General features: G+C 42.2%; 1 protein-coding gene across 4 annotated transcripts in view; it reads right to left on the bottom strand.

The window, feature by feature from the left end:
* PARD3B (par-3 family cell polarity regulator beta) overlaps positions 1-22960 on the bottom strand; it is a 683847-nt gene that overhangs the window by 27307 nt on the left and 633580 nt on the right. For all 4 annotated transcript variants that reach the window (XM_050969567.1, XM_050969566.1, XM_050969565.1 and 1 more), the window contains one exon: positions 9833-9912. In XM_050969567.1, coding sequence (XP_050825524.1) covers positions 9833-9912 — 80 coding nt within the window. The remainder of the gene's footprint in view (positions 1-9832; positions 9913-22960) is intronic.

Raw genomic sequence — 22960 nt, forward strand, 5'->3', positions numbered from 1 at the left:
ATCTCTACACACTTTTTGGGGATTGGATTTTGACTCTGTGTTTCAAAATAAGACTGAAGCCATCCGTGTGATACAAGGTCACAATATCACCATAAAATGCTTAATGTACCAATATGCAGAAATGAGAGAATCTCCACGTTTCTGCTTTGAATGGTTGACATGTATGGAATGATCATTGGTATCAGAAATTCCATTCAGGATTTAGATTCTGTCCTCCTCGAAGCATAATGACTCTTTTGATAGCTCTGGCTTTTAGGCAGTTTTTGTAATAATCACTTTTATTACCTGGCAGTGGTAAGTACAGTAAGTTAGGTAGTTAGACTCCACTGTGATTTTGGATTTAAGCTAATCTTTAAATGAGCACATCAGCTCAGTTCCCAAGCTAGTGCTCTATCAGGGAGGAACAATCTCTTTTTTCTCTGCATGTATTTCATCTTGGCTGTTTTACTGCAACTTTTTTCCTGGAGGTACTTGAGTAGACCAATATTCCCATTAAAACTGATTCAAAACGCACCTGTCAGGACTTTAAAACCAACTAAAACCCTATACATATTTCACTTATAATGAGATCATTGCATGGGAAGATATCAGATTTTAAGATTTTGCTGTATTTTCAATAAAAGGGTCACTGTTGAGATAAAAATCATATTTAAAAATGATCCCTACTCAAGTTACTAACATTACTTTAGATTATTAAAACTGAAAATTAAAAAAAATCAAAAGTTCCATTATAAATGCACCTCGTTTATTATTGATATTTGATGTGGCTTGGACAACTAAGTTAGGCTGTTCACTTTTGTTTCTAGTTAGTCCCAGTTATATTCAATTTCTGATGTTACACACAATCCTCTTGTGCTTGGGTTTGCCACACTGAAAGTGACATATTTAAATTAAAACATGTAAAATAAAATTTCCATTCCTACTAAGTTTTGGAATCCCCTTCTCTCCATTCACTCCTTTTACACTCTTTTTTTTTTTTAAACCAAGATTTAAATTCTGGGCCTACATTAAGTTAGCAGCGGGTCAGCGTTGTACCTTACAGTCCCTGTTGCTGCCTTTGTTCTGCTGATGCTGGTTTGTTTTCTTTTCCTGGCTTTTCAAGACAATGGGTGGCTGCATTTTGTAATTACCATGAACCACTAATCATTGGGTACTTTTTTTTTTTTTTTAACCAAAGACAGATTGGCATTTTAAATCTAAAATTAAGTGTTATTTTTGTAAACTTACATTTAATTAGCACAGTTAAGTATCCTTTCCTAGATTGTGAAAGCATTTTAATTCTTACAAGAAGTTCCATCACCACCGTAATCTTTTTTTCCCCTTGTATTGTAAAACCACTGTTTGATGTGGCAGAAAACAAAAGTAACAGAGAAGGAGCTAGGCAGAGTGGAGATCAGACAAGTATCACATTAAGATGACTTAATGAGACCACCACATAGAATACAATGAATAGAAGCTCCCTGATTGAGAAACAATGGTTGATAGGGTGCCAAGATGAGGACAGAAGAGAGAAGTATGCAGAATGAGAGTGGTGTATTGGGCAAAACATTTCAGCACAGTCAAGAAACTCAGCACAATAATGATTCCCACAGCAATAAGCAATAGGAGGCAGATGGGAGAGTGACAATAAAAAAGAAAAACATTGAGAGCTCGGAGAATAATATAAGAAATGAGGGAGATCTGGACTTTCCTAAGTATCAACCTAGCTATGAAAGAACCCCCTTTTGGGAGCAAATGGGGAAGTACACACAAACATTACAGTCAGGAAACTGACACATAGCTGGTACCAACTCAGGAGGATTCAGGCTCCAGATACTGAAGAACCATCGTTTTAGATCTTTTCAGTCTGAAAAGATTTATTTCTCCCCTAAGGAAGTTTATACTGGAGTACAGGGGCCAGCAGCATTTTTCCTGAATCACTCAACCCCTTCTGCTGGACTGCAGCTGGAGTGATCACATGGTGGTGCCTTATCCCCCACTGTCTTGCACACTTAGAAAGGGTCTCTGTGCGGGACCAGTATAGGTTTATATAGAGAGGTGACCAATAAAGGGGCCAGAGAATCAAGTTTGACATGGTTCTAGTAGCTACACTGCACAAGTAGCATGGAGATGCTGCAGCCCCACATCCTGGCCCCAACTGAGAAGAGTGGACTTGACCTTCTCAAACTGATCTCCCTGCATGATTGTGCATATACATCCCACACTTTTGCCCAGTTATGTCATTATTAGGTCCCAGTGCACACTACAAACTTTAACCAGGTGATGGACAATCATGCTGTAACCAGTGTTCTGACGTGGATGTTTCTGTAGTGTAAGTAGCCCCTAGGAGTGAGGTGGAGTCAGAGATGTCATTCAGACAGGCAGGAGACACAATAGGGAGAGGTGCTTGGGACTGCATTTTCCATCTGAGAAAACTGATGGAAAGGAGGGAGTTTAATCCTCCACTGTTCATGAACTTCATTGATTTTTTTCAAGATTTGTCCTGTGTGGAAGTAGAAGGCAAGATCTGAGGCAAGTTAACCAGTTTAGATATGTGTGTGACCACATAATCGGTGTGACAATCAACAGTTTACAGTACAGTGACTTAAGGACAAGAATGGATATCAAAATACATTAGTATGATATCACTAAGATAAACATAGGATCGAGTGGTCAGTGATGGAGTGGAGGAGGGAGGGATACAGATTAATTGTTGCTTATCCCAAGATGAGAAAGTTGCCTACCTCTCTACAGAATTTTGCAGGAAAAAATAAATGCAGCTAAATCAGAGTTGTTTCAGCCTCATGGGGAACATTTCAAATTCTATGATGCCTGTAACGGGCAAGTATATTCTACTGAACATCAAAAGTTGAAGATTAGCTTTGTACAAATGCGTAAAATATACTCAGTAACGCAGCCTCCATGATGGAACAGACCTTTGATAATTCTCAAGATCTGTCTGGACTTGGATTAATACATTATTTCATTGCTGATAAAAGTTTGGCAAGAATGACACATTTATAAACATACAATATATGGGTTATTAGGTGCACTCTCTTTTGTTCTAGGTTATTGCTACTAAAGTTGCAGTGGCGCCAATGACCAATATTGGCATTACTTGGAATACACATCTGTTGAACGTAATATCATTGCCATCCTCCTGCATGTGCTAAAAACAATGCTGCAGTAAGCAAACGGAAATTCCAAGGCAGTGTATAATGCAGGTATTAATTGAAGAGACAAAGGAAAACAGAAGGGCAGATAAGTTTTAAGCACTAGGAAAGGTGTCAGAAGATAGCTAGGTAGAACATCACAGGAATAATATCATAGGACAGAGTGATTTTTTTTGGTTAGCTGTGTACCAAAGGAGAGCAGTTTACAATTTTAATGGGACAGATAATACAAATCAAACACAGAATGCACTGGATGAGCCAGATGGTGGTTCTATCCAAGAAGGCTGCCATTTTTAATTGGCAGGTGACATTTTTACTGAAGCAGGTTAATACTGATGCAGGTTTCAAAGAAGAATTTTAAGGAATTATTCACAGGGCAAGAGGGTCGTTGACTCATACAGTGGGAGTGAGAGGCATTTCCAGAAGACAAAGGCAGCATGGAAGAGCAGATGAGATGAGAGTTGAAGGTTATGAAGGGACAGGTGAGGTGGGAGTTATTTGTAGCGCACAAGGGAAAAGCAATGGAGCTGTAAGATGAGAGCAGACTTGTAGGCAAAAGCAGACTTCACAATCTTGAAATGATGGTAACTAGTGTGAACTTGATGAGGAAGCCAGTACAGCTTGGTGAGGAACCTACACCTCCTATCTGTCTCTCTGAGAGCCTCCTTTATGAGGGCAGCTATTATGGAAACTCTTCTTTTGCCCAGAATGGTTGGAAATGGCTTTTGCCTACATGACTGTCAATGCTGCCTCACAAACTGTCCTGCAGGAAAGGCTCCAGCCCCTTTGACAATGCTGTCTTCATGTCTTTAGTGAGAAACGTAAGCAGCTCAGCCTCTTTAATTTATCCAAGAGAAGGTTAAGAGATGAGGTGATCACAGTGTACAAGCACCTACCTGAGCAGAGATTTCTGACAGCTGCCAGCTCTTTAATCTAGCCAAAAAAGGCACAACAAGGTCCAATGAATGGAAGCTGAAGCTAGATAAATTCAGACTAGAAACAAGGCACAATTCTTTAATCCTGAGGGTGAATAAGCTGTAGAACAATTTACCTAGAGAAGTGGTGGATTCTCCATCAGTGAAGTCTTAAAATCAAGACTAGATATCTTTGTATAAGATATTCCATAGCTCAGGGATGGCCAAACTTACTGACCGTCTAAGCTTCATACGACAATCTTCAGAAGTTCGAGAGCTGGAGCACATCTTCTGGGGCTTGGGGCTTCAGCCCCACAAGAGATGCCGGCAGGGGTCGGGGCTTCAGCCCCACTCCTGCTGAACCCATGAGGCTTGGCTGGTGTGCTGCGGGGCTCAAGCCCCAAGGCCCGCGTCCCCACTGGACAGAAGTCCTTACCCTACCATCAACCCACTGCAAGGCAGAGGTCCTGAGATCCCCCCGCAAGTGTGGTGGGCGGAGAATGGGGCGGGCGGCATGAGGGACTCAGCGAGCTGCACCTTAACGGTAAAGAGCTGCGCGTGGCTTGTGAGCCACAGTTTGGCCACTCATGCATAGCTCAAACAGAAGTTATGAGCTTGATGCAGAAACTACTGGGTAAGGTTCTAGGGGCCTGTATTATTAAGCAGGTCAGACTAGGTGATCACAATAGTCCTGTCTGGCTTGGAATCTATGATACCCCTTTTATTTATTGACCTAGGAAGTGCAAGTTTCAGATTGAACTGACCTCGTTATCTCTAGCTTGCTTGCTAGCATATATATACCTGCCCCTGGAAATTTCCACTACATGCATCTGAGGAAGTGGGTATTCACCCACGAAAGCTCATGCTCCAAAACGTCTGTTAGTCTATAAGGTGCCACAGGATTCTTTGCTGCTTTTACAGATCCAGACTAACACGGCTACCCCTCTGATACTTAAGTTTCAGAGTGGATCTTGAACATGAATCTCCTGACAATGGCAAGGCATTGTGCTGCCACTTCTTTAATTAATACATTAATAGATTTCCCATCTTTATGGTACATATTATATTGAACTTAAACACTCTTGTGAATGTAAAGTGCCATTCTGCTCAGCCCTCTTCTCCTTGGCCATGGAAATGATTGATACAATCTGAATTCATTTCTTAGTCTTTAGGCTTATTCTTTAATGCTCTTTTTGCCACAAACGCTTGTTCGTGGATCATATGAAGAACCGTGAGGAACTGAAACATTGACTTTTTTTGGCAGCAGCATTTCTTACTAGCAAGGGGGCTGAGATTTGTGGTATATATCACAGCATCACCAATCCCTGGGCCTGTCTTAGTGACTGTCAGCCCAGTTACTAGTCAGAGCCTACTATTGAATCCATTAGGAGAAAGGAATAACTCTTCGTGCTTAGGACATATTTCTCCAATTGGGGCTGCCATGAGCAAAATAATCACTTACATTATGACAGACCACAATGAAACTGAAGTGCAAAACCAAACAAACCTGTGAGCAAATAAACCAGCTTCACGTTTATATTTGTGCACTGGTTTAACCAAATAAATACTTTAAATGTGAAAGAGAGAGAAGTGAGTTACTGAAGACAAACAAACAAGCAAAAATATTTTTCTAGCTCCTCATATTATAGCCATGCTCCTATTTCCCAAATAGTACCCCGCGGAGCCTAAAGCTCAGGCCCTTTTCCTTCTAAGAGGGAGGATTTAACATTGCTTAATACCATTCAGCACTACTCGGCTTTAGCCCTGGGGCATCGCATAACTGCTGAGTGCCAAGAACTGTATATTTCTTGCAAAGCTTTATGTTCTGCCTTTACCATTTTGCTTTCCTTCAGGAGATGATGTAGCACAGTGCAGTATGAGACGGGGACATGGCACTAGCCTGCCATAGTAACAGACCAATAACTCAGTAGATAACATTTGCCTCTCTCTAGATGCTTCCAAATAAAGCCGATAATCTGATACTAGCTTTGATACAAACTTGATCTCATAACTCAGTTGGCTACTGATTACGCTAGTCACATATTAAAGCTTCCTTTAAGGCTGTTGCCTACTTTTTTTTTTAAAGAGACAGAAGTATTTCAACTTTTAATTAAAAAATAACCTTCCATAGAACAGATCCTGTTCCCATCAAAGCCAGCAGGGTTTTGTCACTGAGCTCAATAGGAGCAGGGTTACCTCTATATATTTTAAATTCTTTGCTTCTTTTGTTGAAAAGGCAAGTACACTTACAGAACTGCATTTTCTCTAATTCTGCTATAAAATAAGGGTCATGAGCCAGTGAAGCTCATTGATTTACACCAGCTAAGAATCTGATCCATTGTGTATGGTTAAACTTCTCAGCACCCACAGGGAAGGGAGATGAAAACATAAGGCCATAGGGCAAAGTGCCACGGGTGTTTTAAAGCTGGGATTTGAACTTGAATGAAAGATATAGCAGGAGAGCTTGAGTACGTTACTAGAGACAATCATAGCTTCTTTGTAGGTAGCCTCGCACACCTTCAGAGTTGAACAGGTGCCCTGGGAACGTACGGAATATTTTTCAAAATAATGTGATGGTAATCCTAGTTCTCTCTTGCCCATTTCAGAGGGATGCCAAAGCTCTCCTATTCATTCGTTCATTCCAATCTCTCATGCCCTCCAACATGGCTCCTGCTTGTTGCCAGGTAGCAGTAACAGTTTTATTGCATGGGCATCTAATTATTCCAGCTATTGTGTTGATTTTTTTCCCAAGAGAAATCAGCCACAGCCCAAGCCCGGATGCTTTCCTTTCTGTTGCCGAAGTGTTCTCCCTTCCTCCCTGGGACTTTTGAAGCTTTACTGTCTGTTTGGCTAATTTAGGTAAATCCCACATGCTGGTGACAGAGGCTTACTTTTATAAAACCATGTAAGATTAGAAGTGTGCTTAATTTGTTGGGAAATGGTTTCTGCAACCTCATTCCACCACCCCTTTCTAGTCCTAAAAGCCAGTTGTTTATATTCAATTATACCTTTTTGCATTGATTGGCTGATAAAAGGAAGGTGAGAAGGATTTTGATAATGTACTATTAGATCAGACTACCCACATTTTTTACAAATTTCCCACCATGTTCAAGATGCTCAGTTTGATGATACTGCCCATGACGAACTTTGGGAAAACTTTAGCCTACTGCAGACCAATCAGGCTGCAGTCAGTGAGGGGCAGCTGAGCGAGATCTCTAATGGAGAATGTGAACAGCATAGCAGTGTGCAGATGACATTCAGCTATGCGTCACACCCAGATCAGATGGAAACAGCACTCTCCCACAGGTGTCCAATGGCTTGACTGAGTTCAACAACTGGATGAAGAGCGGGTGAATGAAGCTGAGACCCGGAAAGAAGGAGGCGATATCGATGGGAAGAGGGAGATACACTGAAGAACATGCCATCTTGATAAGGACATCTATCTATCTTAAGGTTTTGTACTGCTGCCCATTTCTCATAGTATCCGAGTGCTTTCCATGTAAAATAGATTATTAACGATCTGAAGGCAGATTTCTAGAGTTCTCAGCCTTGGTTTTCATCTGGACTCCTCTGTACTTCCGGAGATTCAAATGGCCAGCTCTGCAAAAAATCCGCATTTCCATTAGTAGCTGCCAGGAAGACTGCAGCCTCTTCTGCTGGATTCAGACTTTGCCCCAGTGACCCACTCATTTATGATCTCTAGGCTTGATTACTATGGTGGTTTCAGAGAAGTAAACTTACAAGAGCTCTTTAGAATTGGTTCAGAACACAACAGCCAGTCTGCTGAACAACACATGCAGTTGAGAGCACATCACTCCAGTGCTCTGCTCTCTCCTTGACAGAAACATTATGGAGGCAAACTACTGATATTGCATGAAACCTGGCAGCGTGGGTGCTAAAACCATGAGATACTGACATCCCAACTAAAGTACAGTGAGACTCATGGTACAGCCTAATCTTAGGCAGGCAGAAGTGACTCCCTCTTTACACTGATCCCCGAAGGCTATAGAAAGTCTGGATAAATTCCCAAATTCTCCGTCCTATCCAGGTAAACCCTCCAAGCCCTGTCGAGATTTAGGGTATGGAGTCTAGTTTCCACTATCCGAAATTGAGGTTTTGAGAAGAACATGGGGAGATTAATGGGTTGAATCAGATGGAACTACTCAGGAAAAAACAATTTGGTGTCATTGTGAACAGCTCACAGGAATTGCCTACTAAGGATGTAGCAGCAATAAAGATGCAAAGGCAGTACATTTTAAAAGGCAACTTTTCTTAAAACTCTACATATACTTAACCTGTGGAACTTGCTGCTAAAAGATACAACTGAGGACAAGAACTTAGTAGGATTCAGAAAAAAGGACTGGACACATATTATGGATAATGAGAACAGGTGCTGGGAATCAAATGGCACTCTGTTAAGCAGCGTTGGTCCCAGTATATGAGAGACAAGTGGGTGAGACTTTTATTGGACCGGCTTCTGTTGATGGAAGAAACACAGTTTCAAGCTTCAAAGAACTTTTCATCAGGTCCTTTGAGGCTTTGTGAAGCTTGAAAGCATGTTTCTCGACCAACAGAAGTTGGTCCATTAAAAGTTATTATCTCACCCATCTTGTCTGTCTAATGTCCTGGGACCAACATCACTAGCCCACCACTGCAGACAACCACCAATACAAATTGATAAAAGGCAGTCATTGAACCACATATGCATTCTGTGATTTAAACAACACATCATGCATTAAAAAGTTCTTACTTAAACCCAACAATGCTGAAGTGTGTGTGAAACAGTTTTTCTTTGAGAGATCTTATTATTTTCAAGTACTGAGATATTCTAGTTCATAGTGGTATGCCATATTACATTAAGGTCAATCAGCCTTTGCCATGACACAGTTAGAAACAAACAGTCAAATGGAAAAAACTAAAGAAAAGCTGTAGCTACAATGCATTCATTTATTTCCTAAAAATACCAGCACCAATGTGCCGTGCCACGCCCTTTGGCGTGCCCAGGAAATGTGGCACTACTTGATTGTCTCACTCTCATTTAGGAAAACTTGCTCCTCCACATCTCTACTGAAGATCCACTTTCTTGCTCAGCATGCTTGGAGGATAAATATTCTCTATTTTCGTTTTCTCCCCACTGCTCTAACCTTTCTTCATTTCTTTTTCTAGCATGCTAATTCTCACACTCTGCTATTATAACTCCCACAGAATCTGGATTGTAATCTTTGAAAGGTTTCCTCTTTGTCATGCCCTGCTGATTCCAGACTAAAATTATTCATAAACCCCCCCTCAAGCCCCTAAGAATTCTCTCTCATTTCCAATGGGGTTGAGTTACAGTATATAGTTACCATAGTGGAACAGGATTGCTAGTCAAATTTTCCTTCCAGTAATGGTGGTACTGTAGGAGCTATCACTGCTGCAGTGCAAATGCCTCACAGCAATGCTCTGTCATTGCCAGCTATGATTTTAGCACTATAAACTTTGTCACAGTTATGCCCTGCTAAGACCTGTTATAACTCTAGCACACTAAGCTTCCTCAATGTCATGTTCTTCCCCTGTGGATCATGACTCTTGCTGACATGTTCAATGAGAATGACTTTATTTTTTTTTTTAACTCAACTGTCTAAATTATTAATACAGTTATAAAGATGGCACTAAATCATCAGCAGAAGGCAGCAAGACAAAACTGCAACATAATCCCTCATTTCAGAGCCAGACGGCTGTTCTATGCAGATAGAATCAGTGCATGAAGAAGCCTCAGTGATGTACCTGGGTAAGGATGCATATTGCCTTTCCATCCCTTCAAAGTGGAGATTGTGTGAACTCCCATCTGGACCTTTTCCAGACACCTGTGGAGAGAAGAGTAATTAGAGATGAAGATCAATTATACACCCCAGTTACTGACAATGCATCTCAAAATGATACTCAGAGAACAAATAATGCTGCAGGGTGCCAAAATCAACGAAAGAAAGGCAGAGCTCAGAGACTCCACAAATCCCATACTTAATCTTATCACTGCTAACAAGGAAGGGTTCCATATCAAAGGACTGTTTAGAACAGGTATGTTCCTCAGTGTAGTTCCCTTGGCAGTAGGCCAGCAGGGATACTGTAAACTTTTTTGGTTAGTTTCCCACCTGTAATTCAGTAAAATCAGGAGATAAACCTGATTACATAAAAGCATTTTAAAATTGCTGAGTAATACACACATTAGTCAAAGGAAAGAATGAGTTTACATACTAGTTCCAGATCTGTTTATCATCTGTTGTTAATTTTTCTACAGTAAAATATGTGATACAAACAACCTTTGCTTTCATTCACAACACAAATCTAGATGCTTTCCCTAACACCGCTGTAACGCTGAATATCCAACAGGGACGCCAGTGCATTTCTCATGCTCTAGTGTCATTTCAGAAGTGAAGCATTAATGCGCTCAGTGAAAACATCAGCTCTGTACTTGGTTTGTTTTCAAGATGGCCGCTCTGGTTGGCTGGAGTGTGAAATCCTATTAGGAAGGCTCAAACTGAGGTAAGAATGCTGAACTTAGAGGCTTTTAGCTCATAGTTCTCCCAATTTCACTCACTCAATGCCTGCTGATGGCCCAAGTGTTAAGAGCCTTGTTAAAACAGAGCTATTAGTCTTTTCCTCCATAAATGCTGAAAGCTCACTGACTGCATTCAGTGTTTCCTATATTAGTATGTAGTCCTATTCTGGCACTGCCAGAATCAGCAGTTTTATAAAGCAATATACCGTGAGGCCATTTAAAATCCTCTTCCCCCTTTACAGATTCATGCCAGAAGGGAAGATTTAATGCCTTTTCAAACACTTCTTAACAATTCATTAAGAAGAGAAGAATAAATCACACTCGGCTTTCTGTAAATGTCTGATTATAAAAAGAGGAAACAAAAACTAAAAGTAACATGTTTTTCACATTCTACAGGTTAGAGAGCATCCTTCTGTCAATCTTGGCATTTATGCACAATACGTCAGTTTCACTAAAGAGATTTAACACCTGTTGTGATGGAAAGTTTGTGCAGTGAGGTAATTAGGCATATTCACCTGTATATAATGTTTTTATGTACAATATCCCTTAGAGAGATCTGTAACAAAAAACAAGTCCAGTGTAAACAGATGTATTATCAGACTAAGTCGCTAGGCAGAGAGAGTTTCAGGAATTATTGTAGACTAGTAGCATTATGCCAAGTCTGTCGCCTAATATTCCGAGCTAATATTAGTAATAATCCAGCCTTTTGCTAAGTGAACAACTTATTCTGGAGGGGACCTTGGCTAATGCCTCTTGATTTGAATCAAAATGGTAAGGGGAATCTTAAGGGGTTGATGAGTACCAGAAAATAATCATCTCTGATTTGAAATAACTGTACTTTAATAGTATCTCACTTAGGGGAAAAAAATCACTGTCCTACATTTTATAAGGTGGGTAGAAGGCCAAACAGATTATTTTGTTCAATTTTCCACCAGTAAAAGTGACACGTTTTATACAGAAAGTGAATACAAAAATTCACAGTCACTTCAGCTGTTCTCACACTTCTAATTTGAGCAGTTTGTAATTTTCCTTAAATAGCTGGGTACTCTGGTGATAGACAATCCCAGAACTTTTTGCAGAAAAGCAAAGGAAAGAAAACAGATTTAAGCTTTTGTTTACTGAGCACAAAAATCATGTAAAACATGGCCTACCTACTTGATGCATGATAGAGGACACAGGATAAATGATACACACGAGTAGTTAATTCCAAATTCTAAACTGGAATGCAAGCTTCCTGGTGATTACTTTTAAGCCTACTAAGTGTAACAGCAGTCAATGTACAGTAACAAGAAATGATGAAATTTACTGGGTGTTTACCAAGGAAAACATGTAGTCACTATATAAGTAAAAAGAACCTACATTAGATGTGTGCATTGTAACAACCTGAAACACCAATCTTCTGATTGTTTCTTACAGAGAAAATAAAATCAGGTGCCTCCTGCCAGTTCTGTGTGTTTGTGCTCTGAGATACAGTTACCATAGAAACTAATTGTGGATACAATTTCAAAAATTTGGCTCCATGAAGCTGATGAGTAGACCCCGGTAAAACCCTTTTTCATTTTATAGTTTTTCATTTCATTTTGGGGGCCCAAGTGGGGTGGTCGGGATGCCCTGCATTTGCAGAATGAGCCTGCCTGAAGCTCACTGTGCAGTGATGGCTCCTGTGCCATGGTACTGGGCCTGCCCCACCCGCTTTTGGTGTTGTGACCTGGCACATGGGATCACTATACTGCCCTTAGGTTTGGCCTGGCAACCCTTCCATCCTGGTGGGTGGCTGGATCAACCCAGAACAACAGAAAGACCCGGTGCGCCAGGTCACAACATCTGGAGCAAAGCCCAGCCCCACCGCACAGGAGCTGCTGCTGTGAGGTTAGGTTTTTTTTGTTTTATTTCATGTTATTTCACATTTGTGAAAAACATGGGCCTCTATTATGATTCTCTGCACCCCATGTAGAACTGTCCAATAAGCTTAAAGAGCAAACTCTCTTTGCCTTTAATTAAAGGCTCAGCTATCCCTTCTCATTTCCTTTTCCTCATCTGTCTACACATAAGTAAAAATGATATATAACTGAATCAAAAGTAAAATGATTTCTGAAAGAAGATACTGACCTGATGAAAAGACAAAGGAAAAAGTTATTGCACTGGAAATGTCTGCCTCTTTAAATTGTTCTCTATGTTCTGGGAACAGTATAAAGGATGGTTCTGTATCAGTCTCTACGCTCTTTGGGATTAGTTAGGCTAATAATTTGCTTTAGAAGGACTAACTTAAAAGGTCAAGCACCAACTAGTAAGAACAAAGTTGATCTTCAAGTCCAAGCATTGGTACACAATAAGTTTTAAACACCATATTTACTTGTCTTAGTATTAACTATAAATAATTAACAGTATTAACTCAGAAAAAAGACCTAGCCATCACTGTGGAGAGCTCGCTATAGATCTTTGCTCAATTTATAGAAGTGATAAAAAAAAAGGCAAACAAAATATTTGAATGCAAAAGGAATGGGATAGAGAATTTTGCAGAAACTTTTATAATACAGTTAAATAAATCAATGCAATGGCTTTAGCTGCAATACTATGCTCACTTTCAATTATTCTATAGAATATAGCAGAAATGGTGAAAAATTACTGGAAACATGGAATCATAGAAGATTAGGGTGGAAGAGATCTCAGGAGATCATCTAGTCCAACCCCCTGCTCAAAACAGGACCAATTCCCAATTAAATTATCCCGGCCAGGGCTTTGTCAAACTGGGCCTTAAAAACCTCTAAGGAAGGAGATTCCACCACCTACTAGGTAACCTATTCCAGTGCTTCACCACCCTCCTAGTGAAATAGTGTTTCCTAATATCCAACCGAAACCTTCCCCACTGCAACTTGAGATCATCGCTCCTTGTTTTGTCATCTGCCACCACTGAGAACAGCTGAGCTCCATCCTCTTTGGAACGCCTCTCTCCACCCTTCAGGTAGTTGAAAGCTGCTATCAAATCCCCCCCCCCCATCTCTTCTGCAGACTAAACAAGCCCAGTTCCCTCAGCCTCTCCTCATAAGTCATGAGCCCCGCCTCCTGATCATTTATGTTGCCCTCCGCTGGACTCTTACCAATTTGTCCACATCCTTTATGTAGTGGGGGGGGGGGGGGGGGGCCCAAAACTGGATGCAATACTCCAGATGTTGCCTCACCAGTGCCAAATAGAGGGGAATAATCATTCCCTCAGTCAGTTGGCAGTGCTCCTGCTAATGCAGGCCACTATGCTGTTAGCCTTCTTAGCAACAAGGAAACACAGCTGACTCATATCCAGCTTCTCATCCACTGTAATCCCCAGGTCCTTTTCTGCAGAACTGCTACTTAGCCAGTCGGTCCCCAGCCTGTGGTGGTGCATGGGATTCTTCCATCCTAAGTGCAGGACTCTGCACTTGTCCTTGTTGAACCTGATCAGATTTCTTTTGGCCCAGTCCTCCAATTTGTCTAAGTCACTCTGGAGCCTCTCTCTACCCTCCAGCTATCTACCTCTCCCCGCAGCTTAGTGTCATCCATGAACTTGCTGAGGATGCAATCCATTCCATCATCCAGATCATGAATAAAGATGTTGAACAAAACCGGCCCCAGGACCGACCCCTGTGGCACTCCACTTGATACCAGCTGCCTACTAGACATTGAGCCATTGATCACAACTCATTGAGCCTGACAGTCTGGCCAGCTTTCTATTCACCTTATAGTCCATTCATCCAATCCTTACTTTTTTAACTTTCTGGCAAGAATACTGTGGGAGATGGTATCAAAAGCTTTGCTAAAGTCAAGATATATCACGTCCACCGCTTTCCCCATATCCACAGAGCCAGTTATCTCATCATAGAAGGCAATCAGGTTGGTCAGGAATGACTTTCCCTTGGTGAATCCATGTTGACTGTTCCTGATCACCTTCCTCTCCTCCAAGTGATTCAAAATGGTTTCCTTGAGGACCCGTTCCATGATTTTTCCAGGGACTGAGGTGAGGTTGACTGGTCTGTAGTTTGCCGGGTTCTCCTTCTTCCCTTTTTTAAAGAACCAGCACTATATTTGCCTTTTTCCAGTCATCCGGGACCTCCCCCGATCGCCACGACTTTGCAAAGATAATGGCCAATGGCTCTGCAATCACATCAGCCAATTCCTTCAGCACCCTCGGATGCATTAGATCCAGACCCATGGATTTGTGCATGTCCACCTTTTCTAAATAGTCCTTGAGCTGTTCTTTCACCACTGAAGGCTGCTCACCTCCTCCTCATATTGTGTTGCCCAGGACAGCAGTGTGGGAGCTGACCTTATCTGTGAAGACTGAGGTAAAAAAAGCATTGAGTACTTCAACTTTTTCCACATCAGCTGTCACTAGGTTGCCTCTCTCATTCCTTAAGGGTCCCACACTTTCCCTGAGCTTTTTCTTGTTGCTAACATACCTGTAGAAACCCGTCTTGTTACCCTTCACATCCCTCGCTAGCTGCAACTCCAGTTGTGTTTTGGCCTCCCTGATTACACTTCTGCACACACTAGCAATATTTTTATCCTTCTCCCTAATCATCTGACCAAGTTTCCACTTCTTGTAAGCTTCCTTTCTGAGTTTAAGCTCACCGAAGATTTCACTGTTAAACCAAGCTGATCGCCTGCCATATTTGCTATTCTTTCTGCCAGGAACGGCGCTTCCATTAGGCGACCCTAGGCAGTCGCCTAGGGTGCCAGGATTCGGAGGGCGGCATTTTGTGCGCTCCCCACGGGGTGCACGGGAGCTTCCGGTTCCGCTCCCGTCACGCCGCCGAAGTAGGACCTTTTGCTGATGTGACGTGGAAAACAGCGGCAGGCAATTGAGCAGCTCAATGACTGCTGCTGTCACCTGCGGCATTTCGGTGGAGGGTCCTTCTTCGGCGGCGCAATGGGAGTGGAACCGGAAGCTCCCGCGTGCCCCATGGGAAGTGTACAAAATGCCAGCCCCTGAGTTCTGCCTGGGGCGCCAGAAACCCTGGTGCCGCTCCTGCTTCCTGCACATCAGGATGGTTTGTTCCTTCACCCTCAATAAGGCTTCTTTAAAATACAGCTTATGAAGAAGACTATGAAGAAGAATTGAAAAGATCAGGACTGTAAGTTTAGAGAGAAGCTGAACATTTGAGAGGACAGGATAAACAATGAATTGTATATAGGGCTGTTAAGCAATTAAAAAAATTAATCGCTATTAATCACACTGCTAATAATATAATACCATTTATTTAAAGATTTTTGGATGTTTTCTACATTTTCAAATATATTGATTTCAATTACAACACAGAATACAAAGTGTATAGTGCTCGCTGTATATTTATTTTTGATTACAAGTATTTGCACTGAAAAAAGACAAAAGAAATTGTATTTTTTAATTGCACTACAGTACTTATATTAGGTGAATCTCCTTATCATGAAAGTTGAACTTACAAATGTAGAATTATGTACAAAAAAACTGCATTAAAAATAAAACAATGTAAAATTTTGGCGCCTGCATGTCCACTCAGTCCTACTTCTTGTTCAACCAATCACTCAGACAAACAAGTTTGTTTACATTTGAAGGAAATAATGCTGCCCGTTTCTTGTTTACAATGTCACCTGAAAGCAAGAACAGGCATTTGCATGGCATTATTGTAGCCGGTGTTGCAAGATATTCACATGCCAGATGCACTAAAGATTCATATGTCCCTTCATGCTTCAACCACTATTCCAGGGGACATGCATCCATGCTGATGACGTGTTCTGCTAGCTAACAATCCAAAGCAGTGCGGATTGATGCATGTTCATTTTCATTATCTGAGTCAGATGCCACCAGCAGGAGGTTGATTTTCTTTTTTGGTTCGGGTTCTGTAGTTTCTGCAGTTTCTGCATTGGAGTGTTGCTCTTTTAAGACTTCTGAAAGCATACGCCACACCTTGTCCCTCTCAGATTTTGGAAGACACTTCAGATTCTTAAATCTTGAGCAAATGCTGTAGCTATCTTTAGAAATCCCTCATTGGTATCTTCTTTGCCTTTGTCAAATCTGTGGTGAAAGTGTTGTTAAAATGAACATGTGCTGGGTCATCATCCAAGACTGCTAGAACAGGAAATATATGGCAGAATGCGGGTAAAACAGAGCAGGGGACACACAATTCTCCTCCCAAAGAGTTCAGTCACAAATTTAATTAATGCATTATTTTTTTAACAAGCATCATCAGCATGGAAACATGTCCTCTGGAATGGCGGCTGAAGCATGAAGGAGCATATGAATGTTCAGCATATCTAGCATGTAAATACCTTGCAATGCCAGCTACAAAAGTGCCATGCAAATGCCTGTTCTCACTTTCTGGTGACACTGTAAATAAGAAAAGGGCAGCATTATCTCCTGTAAACGTAAACAAACTTGTTTGTCTTAGCAATTGGCTGAACAAGAAGTAGGACTGAGTAGACTTGTAGGCTCTGAAATGTTACATTGTTTTGTTTTCGACTGCAGTTATGTAACAAAAAAATTTCTACATTTGCAAGTTACACTTTCACGACAAAGATTGCACTACAGTACTTGTATAAGGTGAACTGAAAAATAATTTCTTTTGTTTATAATTTTTACAGTGCAAATATTTATAATAAAAATAATATACACTTTGATTTCTATTACAACACAGAATACAATATATATGAAAATGTAGGAAAAAACATCCAAAATATTTAATACATTTCAGTTGGCATTCTATTGTTTAACAGTGTGATTAAAACTGCGATTAATCACAGTTAATTTTTTTGAGTTAATCCCATGAATTAACTGTGATTAATCAACAGCCCTAATTGGTAGATTAAGCATTTTTATTTATTCTCTCAAAATGCAAGAAGAAAGGGGCATTCAATCACACTGATAGAGTAGCAGGTAACAGGTAAAAGGAAATACCCTTTTTTAAACAATGAACAATTCACCAGAGGAACTCATTGCCACAAAGGTTTAATTGAGGCCAATAATTTAGTAGATTTTTTTAAAAAAAGGATTGGAATTTGTATGGATAATGAAAACATCTAGAGTTACAATAGTAAAGACAATAAAATCTCTGAAAGTCTGGAAAGGATATAAACCTTTATACTTCAGGGTATCAATCAATCTCTGAAAGAGTTAGGAAGAAACCTCCCATATTAGTAGATTATACCATAATTTCCCACTTCAGAGTTTTTTATATTTGTTTTTCTTTAGCATTTGATAATTGCCATTGTTGGAGACAAGAAACCAGATTATATAGACCACTCCCCCCAAATGTCTGGCACCCAATTAACAACAAGTCAATGTAGGTATTAATGTTCTTCATAGTGTAGGAATCTTGGCATTTAACCATGAAAGCAATATGGTAGTGTGCCTCAGTTTCCTTTCTCATACAGCACATTAGGTTTGCAATCTCTTTTTTGTGTACAGTTTCCAGATTAGTTACAGGCAGTAACTGTGAAATATTAGTATCACAAGGTCTTTTAACATAAAGTGTGCTTTTAGGTATTACTCTTAACATGTTCAAGGATTTTTCCAAAAGATTAGGCACACTGTACATTTTTACAGTTCTTGTTATTAGCAACACATTAGTCACAGAAGTTAACATTAGCATTAATATTAACATTAAATTCATTGCAGGTGTACATTTACGTTTATTTTTGTCATGCCACGCTTTTGGCTCAATACCATTGTGGTTCTGGCATTTTAAGGATAACCTGTGGCATTCCTTTCTTCCTGTTCTGCAGGGTCAAAATCTGAGCTCTTTTGCTTAACCGAATTCATTGGCCAGCTGGGTGTGTCCTTTCTGCTAACAACTACAGGCAGGTCTTTCTCCCCCCCCAGTCAGTCAAGTAATTTACATCAACACAGACATAGGGCCAGCTTTAGGCCGATTCCCCCGAATTGGACCTCATGCCTAAGAGGGCCCCATGCCAGTGTCTAAGAGGGCCCTGCACCCTAAAGAAGAGCGCCTAACTTAGGCACCTTTTTAATTTTTTTTACTGACCTGGCGGTGGTCCAGGTATTCGGTGGCACGTCAGCGGCAGGTCCTTCACTCGCTCTGGGTCTTCGGTGGCATGTCAGCGGCAGGTCCTTCACTCGCTCCGGGTCTTCGGCGGCATTTTGGTGGTGGGTCCTTCAGTACTGCGGAAGACCCGGAGCGAGTAAAAGACCCTCCACTGACGTCCTGACGAAGACCTGGACTGCCGCCAGGTATTCGAATCAGGTCCCACGCTTCCTAAATTTTCAGATCCTTAACTGTTACCAATTCCAACGCTGGACTCTGTCTTAAAGAGATACCATCCATTTTCACTAGCATGTTAGACTGAAGGTTCTTTTGTCCATCCATTACCAACCTCTGCTTCCACATGGAATCAGATGTCAAGTCCACTAAGAGATAGAAGACACTTCCAAAGTGTCTAGAAATGAGTTTACTTGCCATCCCGTGTTCTCAAGAGATTAACTGCACAACTGCCCTCCTGCTCTGCAGATTCAGTTGTCCAGTCTTCCCTCTGAACCTGAGATACAGACTGTTTACTCAAAGAATCAACATGGAGAGAGTTCGAACACCACGGTCTTCCCAACAAGCTGGTTAAGCTTATAGGGCTATTTAAAGTCCCTAATAATTTTTATTCCATCTGAAATCTCCTCAAAGTTATCCACACTGGCAGTGGATCTGTACACCTCAGAAAGACTCTGGCAGTTAGGAACTGAAACAAGCCTCCCAAACAAACTGTTGCTTTCTCTATACAGTGAGGGTATGGCTACACTTGCAGCTGTACAGCACTGCCGCAGGAGTGCTCCCGCGGCAGCACTTGAAGTGCGAGTGTGGTCACGGTGTCAGCGCTGGGAGAGAGCTCTTTCAGCACTGCAGGTACTCTACCTCCCTGTGGGGATTACCTTAAAGCGGGGCACTGTTTACACTGGCGCTTTACAGCGCTGTAACTTGTTGCGCTCAGGGGGGTGTTTTTTCACACCCCTGAGCGAGAAAGTTGCAGCGCTGTAAAGCGCCAGTGTAGCCAAGGCCTCACTCACCCTGAGTTAACTCAATCAAATCACTTCCACACCCATCAGTTGCAGCAAACTGCTTGCAAAAACTACCCTGAAGATTTTTCTCTTCAGGAATCATTCTAAGCAACAACTCATTTTCCACAGAAATTCTGCCCTTACCCTCTTCACCTAGGGCTTGCTCTAAAGGAACATTTTCCTGAGCAACAACAGACTATTCCTGGGTTTCACTTAAATCCACAATAGCCTCTGGCCCATCACGAGAATTTTTACATAACTCCCTTTCAGGCAAGCTGATAGACTCACTAGTCAAAAGGTTAGAACATTTTCTTTCCCTCTGCCACACACAAGCTTAGGAATCATTTCCTCCTTGTTACAAGTTTTCACACTGTTAGTGAGTAACACAGTTAAATCACATTCATGCTTTCCTTGTGTCCTGGTTAACAGAGCGGTCATACTTTACTCAGCAACACACTAGCAACAGGCAAAACAGAAGTACCAGAATCGCTTGGACTCTGGGAGCTATTTATGACATTAACTGGATGCAATGTCACCATCCCTAGCAGACACAAATTTAGGAAAACTTCCTTCCTGGGCTTTAGTTGTATCCAGAACCAACTTTGGGTCAGCTGATAAATTTTCAACCATCATAGGCTGACAGCCTTCTTCTGTCTGCTCTGCAAACAGAAACAGTTCCCTTTAACAGACAAAACAACTTATATCCTTTCCTTTGTCCCAGAACACATGGCTGTTCACAGACAATCGCTTGGAGACTGGGGTAGCTCCCTTCATAGGCAAGTCATTATCCCTAACAGACACAGGAACATTCCTTCACTGTCACAATTCTCCATACTGGTAACAGGTAAGGTATTAGGATACTCATGTTCCACTAACCTTGCCTTCCCAAACTGCTGATTAGACAAAGCCATCAGCTCAGAAGGCAGCCTATGCTCACCTAAACTTTCTTTCCCTTCCTCTCTGTTAACAGGTAAATTGCTGTTTTCCACAAACAGTGTCTTATTACACTGAGGTACTTTAAGCACATCACTTTTACCTGGGTCAGGCTGACTTTCCCAAGCTTTACTAGCCAACAATTTACCACTCACCAAGATTGTATCCCTTCCTTCCTCAGTTAGGGCTTTAACCTGATCACCAATTTTAATTTGCTCTAGAGAAACATCTTCCTGAGCCTTATCTAATGCCAGATTCACTTCTGAGATACCAGACACACAGAATTTTTTTTCCACATATGCACTGCTTCTTTGCGCAGACAAACAGCCATCTTCCTCAGACAAACATTTGGAGAAACCCTCCATAAGCAAATCCTCGCCCCAATAGACACAGGTCCAGGATTATTTCTTTCTTGTGACTGGTGTATGTCAGCCTGACTGAACAAAGCTTTAATATAACTCCCCAATCAAAAGATCCTTAGGCAATAACTTCCTTACACCAGCTATAACTCCAAGTTTAACATCATTCCATTCAAGACGGATTCTGTCTAAAGGCACACTTATAGGAAACTCATAGAGGATTACAATATTTGCACTCTGATTTGGTAAATAATCTCTCTCTTTGATAAGATCTGCTTTAACAAGAGTGATATTAGAAGCTATAATTTGCCCTAAACAGGGTTTACCATTGACTTTTACATTCTCTGCACAAGTTATGGGGTTATCTTCACCCAAGCTCACGGTAAAAGCATTTACATAAAATGTGGTAGTGCTGGAGTAAATTTGGTTACACACAGACAACTGCTTAGAGTAAAACAACATACCAACATTGTTACAAACTGGATAGATTCTATCTACATCTTTGTTATTGCAAGGAAAAGACGGTTACTCACCTTTGTAACTGTTGTTCTTCGAGATGTGTTGCTCATATCCATTCCAGTCATGTGTGCGCGCGCCGCGTGCACGTGCGTCGGAAGACTTTTTTACCCTAGCAACACTCGGCGGGTCGGCTGGGTGCCCTCTGGAGTGGCGCCGCTATGGCACTGGATATATATCCCAGCCGACCCGGCCACTCTTCAGTTCCTTCTTGCCGGCTACTCCGACAGTGGGGAAGGAGGGTGGGTGTGGAATGGCATAGAGCAGGTGGTGCCCCCACGACATGAGGAATGCGTCCGTGATTGATCCCGGTGAAAGACCCTGGAAGGAGCAGAACACTTGGCATTTCCTGTTCGTGCGAGAGGCGAACAGGTCTATGAGGGGAAAACCCCACCTCTGGAAGATCGAATGAAAAACATCTGGTCTTATCGACCATTCGAATGAAGGATCTGCTCAGCTGATCCGCCAGAGTGTTCTGAACCCCTGGGAGAAAGGATGCCACCAGGTCTATTGAGTGGGCTATGCAGAAGTCCCAGAGTCAAATGGCCTCTTGACACAGGGGAGAAGAGCGAGTCCCTCCCTGTTTGTTGATATAATACATGGCCGTTGTGTTGTCTGTAAACACTGAGACACAACGGCCGTGAAGATGTTGCTGGAACGCCTGGCACGCGAGGCGGACTGCTCTCAGCTCCCGGACATTTATGTGGAGCGTCAGCTCCTGTGATGCCCAAAGGCCCTGGGTATGAAGGTGACTGAGGTGAGCCCCCCAACCGAGAGATGACGCATCTGTTGTTAGGGACAGCGAGGGCTGTGGTGGATGGAACGGTAGCCCTGCACACACCAGGGAGGGAGTAAGCCACCAGTCGAGGGAGCGTAAGGTGCTCGGGGGAACTGTCACCAGAATGTCTATTGGGTCCCTGCCCGGGCGGTAGACTGAGTTGAGCCATGTTTGAAGGGGCCGGAGGCGGAGCCTGGCATATTTGGTCACATAAGTGCAGGCGGCCATGTGGCCTAGTAGGCCGAGACACGTGCGAGCCGAGGTGGTTGGGGAGTTCTGCAGACCTCGAATGATCACCGTGATCATCTGGAAACGTGGCTGAGGTAGGTAGGCCCTGGCTCGAGTGGAGTCCAGGGTTGCCTCTATGAAGTCCAGCCTTTGTGTGGGAACCAGTGTGGACTTTTCCGCATTGAGGAGCAGCCCCAACCGGGAGAATAGGTCTGTGATTATGTCCACGTGCTGTCTGACCTGAGTCCGGGAGTTTCCCTTGATGAGCCAGTCGTCCAGATACGGGAATACATGTATCTGCTGCCGGCGGAGGTGGGCGGCGATGACGGCCATACACTTCGTAAACACCCTTGGGGCCGTAGAGAGGCCGAAAGGGAGGACCGTGAATTGGAAGTGCCGGTGATTGGCTACAAAGCGAAGAAACCTCCTGTGTGGAGAGAAGATGGCGATATGGAAGTATGTGTCCTTCATATCGAGGGTGGCATACCAGTCTCCAGGATCCAAGGACGGGATAATAGTCCCCAGGGAGACC

This window comes from Gopherus flavomarginatus, chromosome 10, assembly GCF_025201925.1.
Source record: "Gopherus flavomarginatus isolate rGopFla2 chromosome 10, rGopFla2.mat.asm, whole genome shotgun sequence".
In the NCBI taxonomy this organism is placed as follows: Eukaryota; Metazoa; Chordata; order Testudines; family Testudinidae; genus Gopherus; species Gopherus flavomarginatus.